The 14,333-nt window shown below is 38.9% G+C and overlaps 1 protein-coding gene across 1 annotated transcript in view; it reads right to left on the minus strand.

Moving 5' to 3' along the window:
* Positions 1-3,255: 3,255 nt before the first annotated feature.
* The window catches only part of STX7 (syntaxin 7), a 41,990-nt gene continuing 30,912 nt past the window's right edge, over positions 3,256-14,333 (minus strand). The window contains 5 exon segments of the mRNA XM_030316368.1: positions 3,256-4,652; positions 7,297-7,379; positions 11,901-11,973; positions 13,133-13,229; positions 14,037-14,089. Coding sequence (XP_030172228.1) covers positions 4,560-4,652; positions 7,297-7,379; positions 11,901-11,973; positions 13,133-13,229; positions 14,037-14,089 — 399 coding nt within the window. The 3' untranslated portion in view covers positions 3,256-4,559.

The raw sequence follows: 14,333 nt of genomic DNA on the forward strand, positions 1-14,333 counted from the left end.
AATAAAATAGTAGCATTAAACATGTTTTACATTGTATAGAATGGCCTCTTCATTTTCAACGTCCATGCCATTCCAAAGCAACGTATTGGTCAGTTGCCTCCATTCCAGGCTTGAGGAGTTTAATGTAACATAGAAAATTTCTCAATTACTAAGAGCTATATTTGATCATAGATCAGGAAAAGACACAACTAGGAAGTCCAAATTTAGAATAAATGCTATCTTACTGCATCCAAGATAGGACGAATTTAAATGATATATGATGGTTACCTTATTGAATTGTGGCATCCTCCCCACCACAAAGTAGTAATTAAATCTTAAAAGGTTATGGTAACCTTTAGGGAGCTTATAACATTAAGTCTGGCACTGAAAATAGGTCAGATGTGGTCAGGTACACTGAGAACGCCTTTAAATGAATTTAAAATGACCACAGCACCTGGGTTTGGAAGAATGAAATAAAATACAATATTCTCCACTACATTATACTTTGGCTGTTTATTTCTAGAATCTGCCTTGATTCGAAAGCTTTTCATGATCAGTGGTCTTCGGCTATGCAAGTTACTAAAAGCTTGTATCTTGGTCTTGGGTTAAATCTCTCATTTCTAGAGATGTAAACTTGGTTCTCTTTACCTGCTCTGGCTTCGGTATATCAGACCTGCCATTACACAGTGGTATGCAACTTTCAGAAGGTGTCAGAAACTGAAACTCGTACCAGTAAATCCTCACTGAGGACAACCAGCTGCATTTCTAAGTTTTCCACTGATGCTAACAGGTTTTGGAGTTAGCAACTACTGTTTAGCAGTACTTACAGTAAACACTTAAAAATCTGTACTTTGGGTTTGCCAGAGTGGGAATTAGTGCCCTTTCAAGTTTATTTAAAGACTCAGTTCAGTTCTAGCAGACTCCCTCTCAAACAAGTAGGGGTGTTATGCACGTAACGACTGCACAGGAAATCTGGTTTTGCCTTCCACCACTTACATTTGAAGGAGAAATGCCATCGCTACACAAAACCTACAGGAATCCCACTCTGAGTAATTAAGTGACCAACCTCTTAAAAATCTGCCAGAAGCAGCGGTGTCTATAAAAATCTGTCTAGTGGGTCAGTTATTTAGTTCTATTTCTGCACTTAAAATGAGGATTATTTGGAGAAAAAGATATCATGTAATTTTCTGTTAACCAAGTGCCAAAACGTAGGATTAAAATGGCCATTTTGATGCATTTGAATTATGAGAAAATGGGTTAACAGGAGAAGATATCGTTGCATTCTGTCAAAGAAGTGGTATATAGCGTAGCTCTTTTCGGGCTCCTGCTGGTGAAAATTTTGCTAAGTGTTTCTTTGCTTGAGACATCAGGCTGTTCAAACCTTATGGTGGACGGAAGAGGTCTGGGATCCACAGGGCAGGGTTTCATTTTCTTAAGTGAATCATGAAAATACACAAACGATCTTTTTTTTTTTTTTTTTTTTCTGGGAAAGGAGGCTGCCTGATGATGTTCTTTACCGGTAATGAGAATTTTTTATTATCTTTAAACGAACCAAAAATGTCATTTAACTCATAACTTGCCCAAACAACTAAATCCCATTTTATTTTTTATTTTTTTGCAGCAACCTGGTAATGTATAAACAGTAGTCATTTCTGACTTAAAAAAAAAAAAAAAAAAGTAAATCCTGAATACATTGCCCTTGTAAATTGTTCTTTACTATTAAGGTGGACAAGGACTCTTTTCTTTATACAGGTTTTATCTTTTATTGTGTTCTTTTTTCTACATGAAGAAACAAAACATTACAGCAACTAGAAATGCTATTCCACACTTTTCTTGCTAAACCACAGACTGATTTTGTGGAACAAAAGGTCTTCAAAAATCACGTTTCATTATAAACTTGTCCGAAAAGGTTGATACTCAAAATGCTGCTTTTGTGTGTACAAAATTCTACATTAAAAAAAAAAAAAAAAAAGCAGCAAAGACCGTGAAGGATCCAGGGGCAGCCTTCTTCCAAGTGCAGCGTTCTGTCGACGACGCAGATGTCATTGCTGGGCCCGCGGGGTGCTCCGGGGGCCTGACTCCAGACGCTGCCTTCGTGGTTTGCAGTCTTCAGCCAAGCCCCATCTGTGCCCACATGTATACTTTTCTAGAGTTGATCCCATGCCCAAGCTGCTTTACGCTGCGATGGCACGCGTTATTCCTTTGCCACCAACCACTGTGTAAAACCCAAACATGTTCCTACTTAATGGCCGGTACAACAAACACTTTATGCCACACTGTCGCTCAATGTAAGCACAGAGGCTGGTTAATCTCAATCTGCGTTGCTCAACAATGTCTTTGGAGGACGTTAAAACGAACAGGATGTGTCACCTGATGAGGAAGCTTCTTCAGTTTCAGACTCAGTTGGACTCAGATTCAAATATGTAGACAGTTGTACCAACTACTCCCATTTTATTGTCCACAGTGTAAGCTTCACCTTCCAAAGTGATTCTAAAACTAACCTAAAGGAAACTTCAAGAACCTGAAAACCTTTGCTATTATTGTACTATGTTTTTCGTTTTATATTTTCAAATCGAGACTATTCTTTGTGTTACAAGCATTCCGGGGTAAAATTTTCCCTCAAAGTGAGTATGTCTCAAAAGAATGCAAGCCACTAAAGTTCCTGTTTTTAATCACTGATCTGTGTCCCAGTTAAAATAATTTATAAAATATTACTTTAAATGAAGGTGATAAAACCATTCAAAAAATATTAAGTACTTTGCTATCACTGGGAACTCACCATGAAGTGAACAGAATAAGTGAATGTGCTTATATGAGAATAAACATTTTATCAAGTACAACCCTGGCAAAAAATTGAGCTGACTTGTGGGAGCCATTGGGAGTTTTATGTAGCTGTAAGATACTGGCTTCTCACCCGAAACAGCACACTTCTTTCATGTTCAAGCAGGTCTGGTGGGCTTGCACTGACCTCAGATCAGGTAGTATTTGTACAAATTCCCCTGCATAGCCCATCTTGTTCACTAAAGCAAGCTGATTTGGGAAACAGAGTCTCAAAGCTTCTAATCACTCACTCACAAGAACGTTTTCTACAGTGTCCTGTAGGAAAACAATGGGAGTTTTGCTGACATGCAAGGCAGCTCCTACTAGTAGCAAAACTTTTAAAGGTTGCCAAATAAAACACTTTGAGTAAACTGGTACTCCAGAAAGACAAAAGGGCTGCTGTGTGGTTATGTCAAGTGCTGGTCCCACCAAAGCAGAGTCCTCACACAGTAGAACTATCCAGACACTTTTAAAATCATCTTTATTCTGGTTGCAAAGACACGCTTTACTTAATATTTTATTTGTTCCCATTTGGAGTCTCATAGTTTGCCATGTAAAACACTGACTTCACTATCAAACTGCTATATAAGAACATTGTTATAAAATACAAACTATAAACTAAGACAAACTTCTTTACAGTATTCAGATTAGTGCATCAAAACAACATTGATTTAAAAAGGCAAGTGGTTAATTGGCAAACATCCAAATTGTTTTCTAATGGAGGATGGTACAAAATGGTATGCAAGGTAAACATTAAATTTTAAGTGTTAGTGCTCAAAAACAATAATTCTGGGAAAGTTGCTCCGCAAAAGTAATTCTGACCCAAGGATATACATGTAGCCATAATTCTGAAGGATTTCAGGGAAGGTAATTAATTTTCCATCCTAATAGCTGTGGAAGTACACAGCAGAATAACAAGTTGGATCTCCAGATTTCTAACATAGTATGAACTGATTTTTCATACTCTTCCTCCAAATTACATTTAACATTTATAGTGACTACACATACCCCAGCAAACATCAGACTTAAACAGGTCCTATGCAAAAAACAATTATCCTTAGTATTTTACTAGGCAATCTACAGCAAATGTTTAATATATACACATCAGGAGGATGAGATATTCTAGGAAATTACTCACTGATTTCATTTAGAGTAAACGAAGGTCTTAAGAGAAAACCAACAATAAAAGTTAAATAGATAATTTGTGCTGTTATGAACCAGAAAACGAAAGAAAACAAACCACCACAAACAGGTGGGTTAATTTTCCCTACGTTACTGAGAATATTTCCTCTGCTGGCCCATATCAAAATTAAATTTGAGATTTTTAATTGAAGTCACACAAATCTGGGTGCATGTCACTCTGTGACAGAGACAGATGCACACAGAACACGAACACACACACACACACACACACACACACACACACACACACACCTTTAAATTTACTGATTCCAAAAGCTAAGTCAACAGGGCAAATAAATTATAAATGAAAGGCATATACATTGTGGACAAAACCTCAGAGTTACTAGATTGAAAAGCACAGAAGTTATGCCAGCAGTGATACCAAGAAAAACTTTCAGTATTAGAAAATATCAGATTGAATCTAAAAGAAACTTCCCCCTGCCAAATAAAAATAACAAAGTATGGGAGCCATCCTTTATGCAGTAGCTTTAGAATAATAATAATAATAATAAAAATGATTACAGGAATCTTCGTACATAATTTAGAGAATGTAGTGCAACAGTGTGCTCCTTTATAATTCAGCCTTTCACTCTCCATATGATGAGACCGAGAATTACAAGTCCGATGACAATGATAAAAATGATGATGCACAGGGTTTTTCTGGATTTGCGCTACAGATGCAAAAACAAAAAAACATGTTTATATGTGTAGGGGAGCATCTCTATAGCAACTGAAAAATCATATGGTTCATTTCTAGAGTAAAACCAATAGTAATTAACTGCCCTCAGATTTTTGGCTATACTTTTTTGCTTCTCCAAAATCTCTTCAAATACAAATGGCACTATTCTTTCAAAAAATAGTCTTCTTAAATTAGTGGTTTAATTCAGGGGCTAATCATTCAAATTTTATCAGTCATTTTTCTGGGCTTAAAAAAGAGACGCAGACAAATAGGTTACTGACTTAATCAAAAGACTGAGGTTACCTATGTGTAAAAACTAAGAACAGCTTAAAAGCTTACACATTTTAAAATTTTTATCAAAGAGTTGCTCTTCAAAATGAGTTCTCTGAAAATATCAACAAACATGAATGCTTGGCAATTTTTCCTGAAGTATTAGTTTCCAAAATTCCCATTCTTCAATATCAATAGAAACGCCATGAAAAATCTCAACATACAAATAAAAACCAAACAGCTAAAAAGTTATAATACAGTCATTTAAAATACAAAGGTTAAAAGTTTTGTTCCGTTCTTCATTTCTGGCCCAGCTGTAGGTTTCCAGATTTCTTTAATGGCTTGCGTATCTCACAGCAACATGCAGGAATCCTTTTTCTTACAAAGTAAAAAAATCTGTAAATTTTCTTTGTGTCGACTAGGAGTACCATAAAATTTCCAGAAAGATAGGTTTCTGTGAAATTCTCCTGAAAACTATAATGACTTTCCGTATACCACATAGTCAGCAACTTTTTCAACTGAATATTCCTCATAAATGAAGCACGATTTCTCTGAAGTTTCAGTAGCATCCTGCCTACGTATTTTCCCCAGACTCCATGTGAGTACCACAGACACAAGTATAATACACCTTTATGAACAATCACAGGCTCCCCACTACAGGACATCTGCGCCCAGGGCACCCTCGCTAGCATGGGGTGGGGGGTAGGGTACTGCAGCGATAAGAGCCTCTATCAGCTGCCCTTCCACTCAGGGTTCACCCACACTATTGAGAAGTGCCGTATTTTGCAGAGACATGACTTTAATACCAAGGCCTCCAAAGAGAACTGGAGGGAAGCTGCTTTTCTCCCCAGTGCTTGTGCTGCATGGCTCTTTCCTTCTCCCTCCAGGGCCCGTGGGGTTAAGTATGGGGCAGCTCCAGATATGGAGGTGAGAAGACTGGGAAGATGTGCTCCTTTTCCCCAGGGTGGAGGTAGGCTGCCCTTCCCCAAGGGGAAAGTAAAACTTGGGAGACATAGCTACACCCCTCCAAAATCCAAAAGCAAAACAACATGGCAGGTAAGCCTAGTTACTGATACATCCTGCTAACCGCTATGTTTTGAGCAGTTGTAACCCAGCATCTGTGCTATGTGGGTGTGTTCAACTATTTATGAATGATACCTCCAGTCTGTGACATTAATTCTGCTGAGCCACACACCTGAATCACTGGCCCACAGAAGGTAAAGGTGAGTGACAGTTACTGCATCACTGAATACAATGGGCTGTAACTCAGCAATTTCTATAGAGCTTCATTGTTCTCAATGTATCACCAAGGATGCAGTGGTTTGTCTAGTGAAAAACGGCACTGCAACGAAAGGAAACTTCTGGGGTTAGTAACAAAAGTGAAGAGCAACTGAAAATACCTAAGATGGTGACAATATCTTAGATACTTTATAAGAAGGCAATAAGGTCTGAGAAAATAATTACAAACAACGACAAAAAGGGGAGTTTTAAAAGGGCCTTATCCTTATTGTCTTCATATCATAAGCTATATGAATAGCTCATGGTCCTAATGTTGGTGGAGTACTTTCACATACTTTCTGTTTGTCACATATAGAGGGGACTCCTTGTATTAACCTGATTCACATAAGAGATCAATTCATTCCTGAAGGGTCTGCTGAATGTAGACAGAATACCTAGTGATCAGGGGCACTCTAAGTGAATATATTGCCATAGGAATTAAGAGAACTCTCTAGAACAAAGATCTTTGCCTCTTTGGTGCAGAAAGTCATGGACAAAAAAAAAAAAAAAAAAAAAAAAGGTGAAAGGAAAGAGTGAGAGAAACAAAGGGTGAGGGCTGGCATCAGAGATCACCAGCTGTGAGAAATGCCTAGAGGTATCTCCTGCTCCCCTCAGGACTCTAACACTGAATTTCCTATCCCTGTGGGCCACAATTCTGGTTCAACCCTGGGAACAGACAGGCTATTTTTTTTTTTTTAATTTTTTTTTTTTTTCAACGTTTATTTATTTTGGGACAGAGAGAGACAGAGCATGAATGGGGGAGGGGCAGCGAGAGAAGGAGACACAGAATCGGAAACAGGCTCCAGGCTCCGAGCCATCAGCCCAGAGCCTGACGCGGGGCTCGAACTCACGGACCTCGAGATCGTGACCTGGCTGAAGTCGGATGCTTAACCGACTGCACCACCCAGGCGCCCCGGGACAGGCTATTTTTTATACTGACCAGGTATCTGACCTGTCTTCCATGGGATTTTAAACTTGAACATCTCCAGCTACTTTACACCCGACTGATCTCTCGATCTCTCTCTCTCTCTCACACACACAGAGCTGAAACTCAAAGTTATGAGGTAATTTACTGCAGTAAATATTACCTGATATTCTGCTGCTCTTGACAGCTGCTGGTTTGCCTGCTGAACGTGCACCTCCGCGTTTTCCACGTTGGCTTCTATGCTATCTTTAAAAGAAAACAGACATACAGACATGCAAAACTGCTAGAACGGTGCTGATGCCCCAGTAAGAGGGCTGCACACTCACAAGATTTCATTCAATGTAAGATCAACCATGTTTCACTATTCAAATGTTTAACATTAGTAGTATGTGGGTGAAGTCAAAATTTTTGTTAAATTGGCTGTAACTCTTCCCTGCACTATTTCTCAAATGATCCAAATGACACACAAATATTTGAAAAGAAACTGGATCTTCTTCACTACAACACAGCCCCAGGTCTACCTGGTTACCCCCGAAGTGTACTATTTAGTCTGCGGGCTCCAATGGCCAATGCGGTACTAAACATCTAACAACTGTTCCTGAGGGTAAACAGAGTATCGAAAACCAGCACTTGCTCTGTGGTCATCATCAAGCTACTTCTGTGCTGAAACCCAGCCCCCCTGGGGGACCCATGAGCCTTCGTAAGTTCTCCTTCCCTAGCTGCTCTGGCCTACTGGTGGAAATGGAGTCACCCTGCAGCACGAGATCACTGCCTCTCCCTCCTCCCTACCAACTCTCAAAAGTAGAGCTCATGCTTGCAAATGCATCCAACCCCCTTGTAGCAAACATCTAGAGAGCTCATGGTCTTTCCTTCATTCTTGGAATATTTTAGCTCTAGATTCACTTTGACGCTTCTCCTATTATACAACTGGAGATTTCACCAGCCAATTGTTGACCTGCTAATACTCGGCCTTCTCAGTGCCCTGACCACACTTTTTCAATGACTTTGCCAATTCTCCTTTTCCGGGCACCGACCTCCATGATTGTATCCCAAACCTTATCACGACAAATAACTGCAGTTTCTTTATAAACTCAGTTCCACACCTCAGTCTCTGAGCATCACGTGACCTTTACAGCACCCTCTTTTGAAAACCATGACTTCACTAACCCTAGCACTATGTCACTGTCCCTTCAACACACTTCTTGTCCTCACTTTCCTCCTTACCCAGCTGAGATCCCCAGGACCCACCACTTGCCTACACTTTCTTACATTCACCCTTGGCTCCCTTGCCACCTACTTTAGTCAGATTTATGTGACAAAACCCCAACCTGAACCCTTGCAGCTGACCATGGGTGCAAAAAACCGAGCTGACATTAATTTATTTCACCTCAAATTCCTGCTTGCCAAGCAAACCTACCTCATTTCAACATATCCAAAAATTGTTGACTCCTAGCCCTCTATACTAGCTGAGTTACAGATTCCTACATCTTAGAAAATGGCAACATCATTGTTTTCCTGGGCTTGGCTAAAACCTTAAAGAAAGAGTTGTCCTTGATTAATTCTGTCTCATATCCACATCCAGCCAGTCAGTAAATCCTTTTGGTTTTACATTTTAAAACTATCCAGAATTCCCTACCTCTCACCACTTTGCTACTTCCATCTTTTTATTTTATTTTATTTTATTTTATTTTATTTTATTTTATTTTATTTTATTTTATTTTATTTTATTTTATGAGGAGAACATTAGCAGGGGAGAGGGACAGAAGGAGAGAGAAAGAGGGAGAACGAGAGGGAGGGAGGGAGGGGGAAGGGGGGTGGAGAACCTTCAGACTCCATGCTCAGTGCGTGTATCATGCTCAATTTGTATCAAGTTGCTTGATTTGCGAATATTGGAACCACCCTTGCAAACCGGGAATAAATCCCACTTAATCATGGTGAATGGCTTTTTTTAAAATTTACATCCAAATCAGTTAGCATATAGTGCAACGATTTCAGCAGTAGATTCCTTAGTGCCCCTTACCCATTTAGCCCATCCCCCTCCCACAACCCCTCCAGTAACCCTCAGTTTGTTCTCCATATTTATGAGTCTCTTCTGTTTCGTCCCCCTTCCTGTTTTTATTGTTTTTGTTTCCCTTCCCTTGTGTTCATACTGTTTCGTCTCTTAAAGTCCTCATATGAGTGAAGTCATTTGATTTTTGTTTTTCTCTAATTTCACTTAGCATAATACCCTCCAGCTCCATCCACGTAGTTGCAAATGGCAAGATTTCATTCTTTTTGATTGCTGAGTAATACTCCAATGTATATATAAACCACATCTTCTTTATCCATCCATCCATCGATGGACATTTGGGCTCTTTACATACTTTGGCTATTGTCGAAGGTGCTGCTATAAACATGGGGGTGCATGTGTCCCTTCGAAACAGCACGCCTGCATCCCTTGGATAAATGCCTAGTAGTGCAATTGCTGGGTTGTAGGGTAGTTCTATTTTTAGTTTTTTGAGGAACCTCATACTGTTTTCCAGACTGGGCCCGCACCAGCTTGCTTTCCCATGCTGCTTCCATCTTGATCCAAGGCAACACACTGCCCACCCAGACTGCAGCGATCAACCTTTTAAGTGGTCCTCTTTGCTTTTAGTCTTGCCCTTTGATAGTCTGCTCTCAAACTAGTAGCCAGTGTGGAGTGTTTAAAAACTAAGTCAGGGCAGGTGCCTGGGAGGCTTGGTTGGTTGAGCATCCAATTCTTGATTTCAGCTCAGGTCATGATCCTAGGATTGTGGGATCGAGCCCCACATCGGGCTCCACACTGAGTATCGATCTGCTTAAGATTCTGCTTCTTCTCCTTCTCTCTCCTTCTGCCCCTCTCCTCCTGGGAACAGACAGGCTATTTTTTATACTGACCATGTATCTGACCTGTCTTCCATGGGATTTTAAACTTGAACATCTCCAGCTACTCACTCACTCACTCCACTCTGAGAAAGAGTGTACTCACTCTTTCTCAAAATACAATACAATAAAAAAAAAAAAAAAAAAACTAAGTCAGATGATAACACTCTGCTCAAATCCTCCTGTGGCTTTCCATCCATTAGTAATAATAAAAGTCCTCATAATGGCTCAGGATCTTATATGATGCTGAACTTTATTATTCCTGACATCAGCTCCCACTCCCTCTTACTCATTTCCACTCACCAAAAGCATCAGACATGCTTCTACCTGAAGGCCTTGCAACTGTCCTTTGCTCTGCCTAGAAGATTTTCTTTCCTTACGCCCTTATTTTCATGAAGTCTTCACTAAAATGTCACTTACCAGTAAGGTCTTACCTGACTACCCTAGAAGAGCCGTAACATTCTCTACTGCAAGCAGCCCCCTCCTCCTACTTTTGCTATTTTCCCCGATAGCACTAATCAGCATTTACTTACTTTTCTTTCCTTTTATAAAAATTCTCTCTCTCCTCCAATTAGATTATAAGATTCATGAAAGCAGGGTCTTTAACCATTTGTCTAATTTCAGCTAAATCCCCAATGCCTAGATTTGTGCTTGCATATACTAGGCACTCAATAAATATTGACTGATGAATGAAAGAACTGGTTTTTGAAATTTTATCCTGTGATCACTGTACTAACTACAGAGACGGTAAAGAATGGACACAAATACTTATTTGTAGCAAAGTATAGGTCCAAGTATTTAAACTGAACCAATTCAGAAAATATACTGAATGTATCTTTAGATACATCCACTGGTATCTTCATATTTCCAAATGATAAAAATGATCAGGATTTTGATCAGTCCAGATAGTTATACCTTAACTGAAAAGCTATCACATTAAAACTTATAGGGAGTCTTAGTCACTGATTATTTTTAAAAGAATCTATAAAAGTATGCTTACCATCTAAATACAACTAAATTAATCTACCAAAAGATATCAGAATAAATGATTAGGCAAATAGCTACCTATTCCTTCCAATCTAAAAGATAAGATAGCATGCACAATTATAAATGGGCACAAGTTTGCAGAAAGTGCTTGGTGGATGAGAATAACAGGGGTTTGAGATGGAAACCAGGGTCCTGCAAATATGGCAATGAGGCTATGTGGGTGCCTTCCATGGTCTCTGCAGCAGAAGGTTCTGATTAGATTTAGAGACTCAAATAAATGAAGCTGGTTGATTTGATCAGTAGGAGCCAAAAAGAAGATCTGTTTTAGATAATGCCAAGGGTAATGCTTTGTCTGTTGCAGAGGCTGTGCTTTTAATACTAGGGGGGTCTGAAGAGAGAGGGGTTACTCTCGGTTGAGAAGTAACCACAGGTAGAGGCACCTGGGTGGCTCAGTTTGTTAAGCATCTGACTTTGGCTCAGCTCATGATTTGGGGGTTCACTGAGTTCGAGCCTGGTCGGACTCTGTGCTGACAGCTCAGAGCCTGGAGCCTGCTTCAGATTCCGTGCCTCCCTTTCCCTCTCGCCCCCCAGCTCACTCTCTCTTTCTTTCAAAAATAAACAAAATATTTTTTAAAAAGGTGGGGAGGCACTTGGGTGGCTCTGTCGGTTAAGCATCCGACTTCAGCTCAGGTCATGATCTTGTGGTTTGTGAGTTCGAGCCCTGCATTGGGCTCTGTGCTGACAGCACAGAACCTGGAGCCTGCTTTGGATTCTTTGTCTCCCTCTCTCTCGGGCCCTCCCCCGCTCACACACTTTCTCTCTCAAAAAAAACCAAAACAAAAAAGAAGTTATCACAGGTAAATTGCTATAGACTGTTCCTACTTCAGCAGGGCTTACCTATTACATCTCCTTGCTCATGAATCATCATTCCCAAATCTTTAAATATTTCATTAATATCCATAATATCAGCCTGAGAGAAAAAAGCACATATTATTACAATCAGAAATTCAGCCCCCAACCCACAAAAGGCAAAAATTAAGTGAGTATGCATGTAGACTTAAATCATAAATTTTGGAAATATCAGGAAACTACTTTACTATAATTAATCCTAAGTAACATGACCTTGAACAACTGTAACCAGTTCTTTAAAAGTAAGTTTGTGACGTTAAAAATACCAAACGAGGCAGCATAGAAACCAGGAATCTATGAGAGAAGGGCCCTGGGTTACTGAGTTTATGTTCATGTAATCTGATAGTTTTGTTATCACTAGCAGTATTTCCTCACAAGAGTAAAACAAATTATTGTTAGGCTATATTTCTAGTAAAAACTTACACATCAATTTGACACTGTAAAAGTACAAAACATTAGGTATAAATTTAAAGTCTCACATTAATAAATTTGATTATGTAATGGAACAGTGATGAAGAAGTTATAAATTTACTTTTCTTTAATATACAATAACTTTTATTTTGCCCTATTAAAGAATAAAGTTTAAATATTTTATGGGGGGGCAATTTACATATTCATCCTGTGCCTTATTTCCTCGCCTATAAAATGGGTGATGATGACAACATAGTTAACTACTTCACAGTTTTTAAGGGAACTAATGAGATCATGCAAAAAATTGATCACATGGGGCTTGAAAAACCCTTAATAAACTGTAGCTACTGTTAGCTATTATCAGCCCACCTTCTAGAGAACAGGTGGGTTCCACGAGAACTGAGGCTTACTAATCCCTTTAGAGCTCTTTGAGGTCAAGAACATGTTACAGAGAAATAAGATACGTGTCAAGCCCCTGTCCATTCTCACTCAGGCGGGTCTGAGGTGTACCATGTGCGACGGAAGCCATCCAGGCTCCCTGAACACACATCTCTAACTGAGATTTCTTCCGTGTGAAGGACCTGCGGTGGTGACCTGACAGGATAAAAAAAACAAATCTGGAGACGAGGGAGGTCGGGTCTCTCATTTTAGCACAAATTCTAAGAGATTTATTTTTAAAAAGGGAATATTCTCATTGTAAGAAATACCCCCACACTGATACATTTAGTTTTCTTTCCCAGCCCCTCCCCCAGAATTGTCACAAACACACTGAGAACACAGCTGCCACCCAATGGCCACACAAAGCTTACCTCAAGTTGCCTAATAGAAGATTCTCTCTCATGAATAAGGCGGAGGTCATCTTCTGTAATTTCTTCATCCTGCACCTGCACCTGAGGTTGAGCTTGGGCTAACAGGCAGAATATGGAAAAAAAGCAAAAAAAAAAAAAAAAAAAAAAGAGGACTGGTGTTAAAATAGTAGGAATTCTTTTCCTATTTCAGAAATACGAAATAGAATATCTTTCCTTCAAAGTCAGAGACTGCTTAAATTTCTTATTTAAATTTTAAGACTATACAGAAGTATTAATCACATTTTCTCATGTTTCATTTCATTTACATTAACTTTTTAGAGTTAATATTTAATTACTGGAAGCTATATTTAGCAACTGGGTATTTCTTCTTGGTTGACTTCAACCTCACATGAGGAAATAAATCTACATCAAATAATAAGTCAATAACATTTATTTGGATATATCATTATTTACAAATTATTACTGCTATATTGAAATATTATATACATTATATATATATATATTTAACGTTTATTTTATTTATTTTGAGAGAGGACAGAGCAAGTGAGCAGGGGAGGGGCAGAGAGAGAGGAGGAGGGAGAGAAATCTGAAGCAGGCCTCTTGCACTGTCAGGGCAGAGCCTGAGGTGGGGCTCGAACTCACGAACCATGAGATCATGACCTGAGTTGAAATCAAGAGTCGACACTTAACCGACTGAGCCACCAGGCACCCCAGCATATTTTATATATTTATATATTTTATAAATAACTATTTTGAAAAAAAGTTCAAATTTATTGCTATTTATAAATAACTGAGGATATTTAAGATATAAGAAACTGAAAGCTTTCATTCTGTTCTAGAGACCATAATATATAGAGTGAATTTGGAAAATTATCTTTTGATCAGTATGTTTTGTATTTCTTACCTTTCCCAGGACACAAGATTCCTTTCCTTTGAGGTGTCCTCAGGAAAACCACTCTGAATAATTTAGTAATAGGATAGATTGAGAAAGGGCAAAGAAAAAACACACAACACTCACATTTTCTCTTATAATAATCTAAACTGATTTATGTACGCATGTGCACACTGGGGTAGAGAAAAAGAGAAATGTTCTTGTTCTAATTTTTTAGGTCTAGTGCTTCAAGTAATATTAAAATTGTATCCTAAGCTGACAAGAAAGGAATTTATTAAATATTCCAAATGGCCAAATAATAAGTATTAT

Source organism: Lynx canadensis, chromosome B2, assembly GCF_007474595.2.
Source record: "Lynx canadensis isolate LIC74 chromosome B2, mLynCan4.pri.v2, whole genome shotgun sequence".
Taxonomy (NCBI): Eukaryota; Metazoa; Chordata; class Mammalia; order Carnivora; family Felidae; genus Lynx; species Lynx canadensis.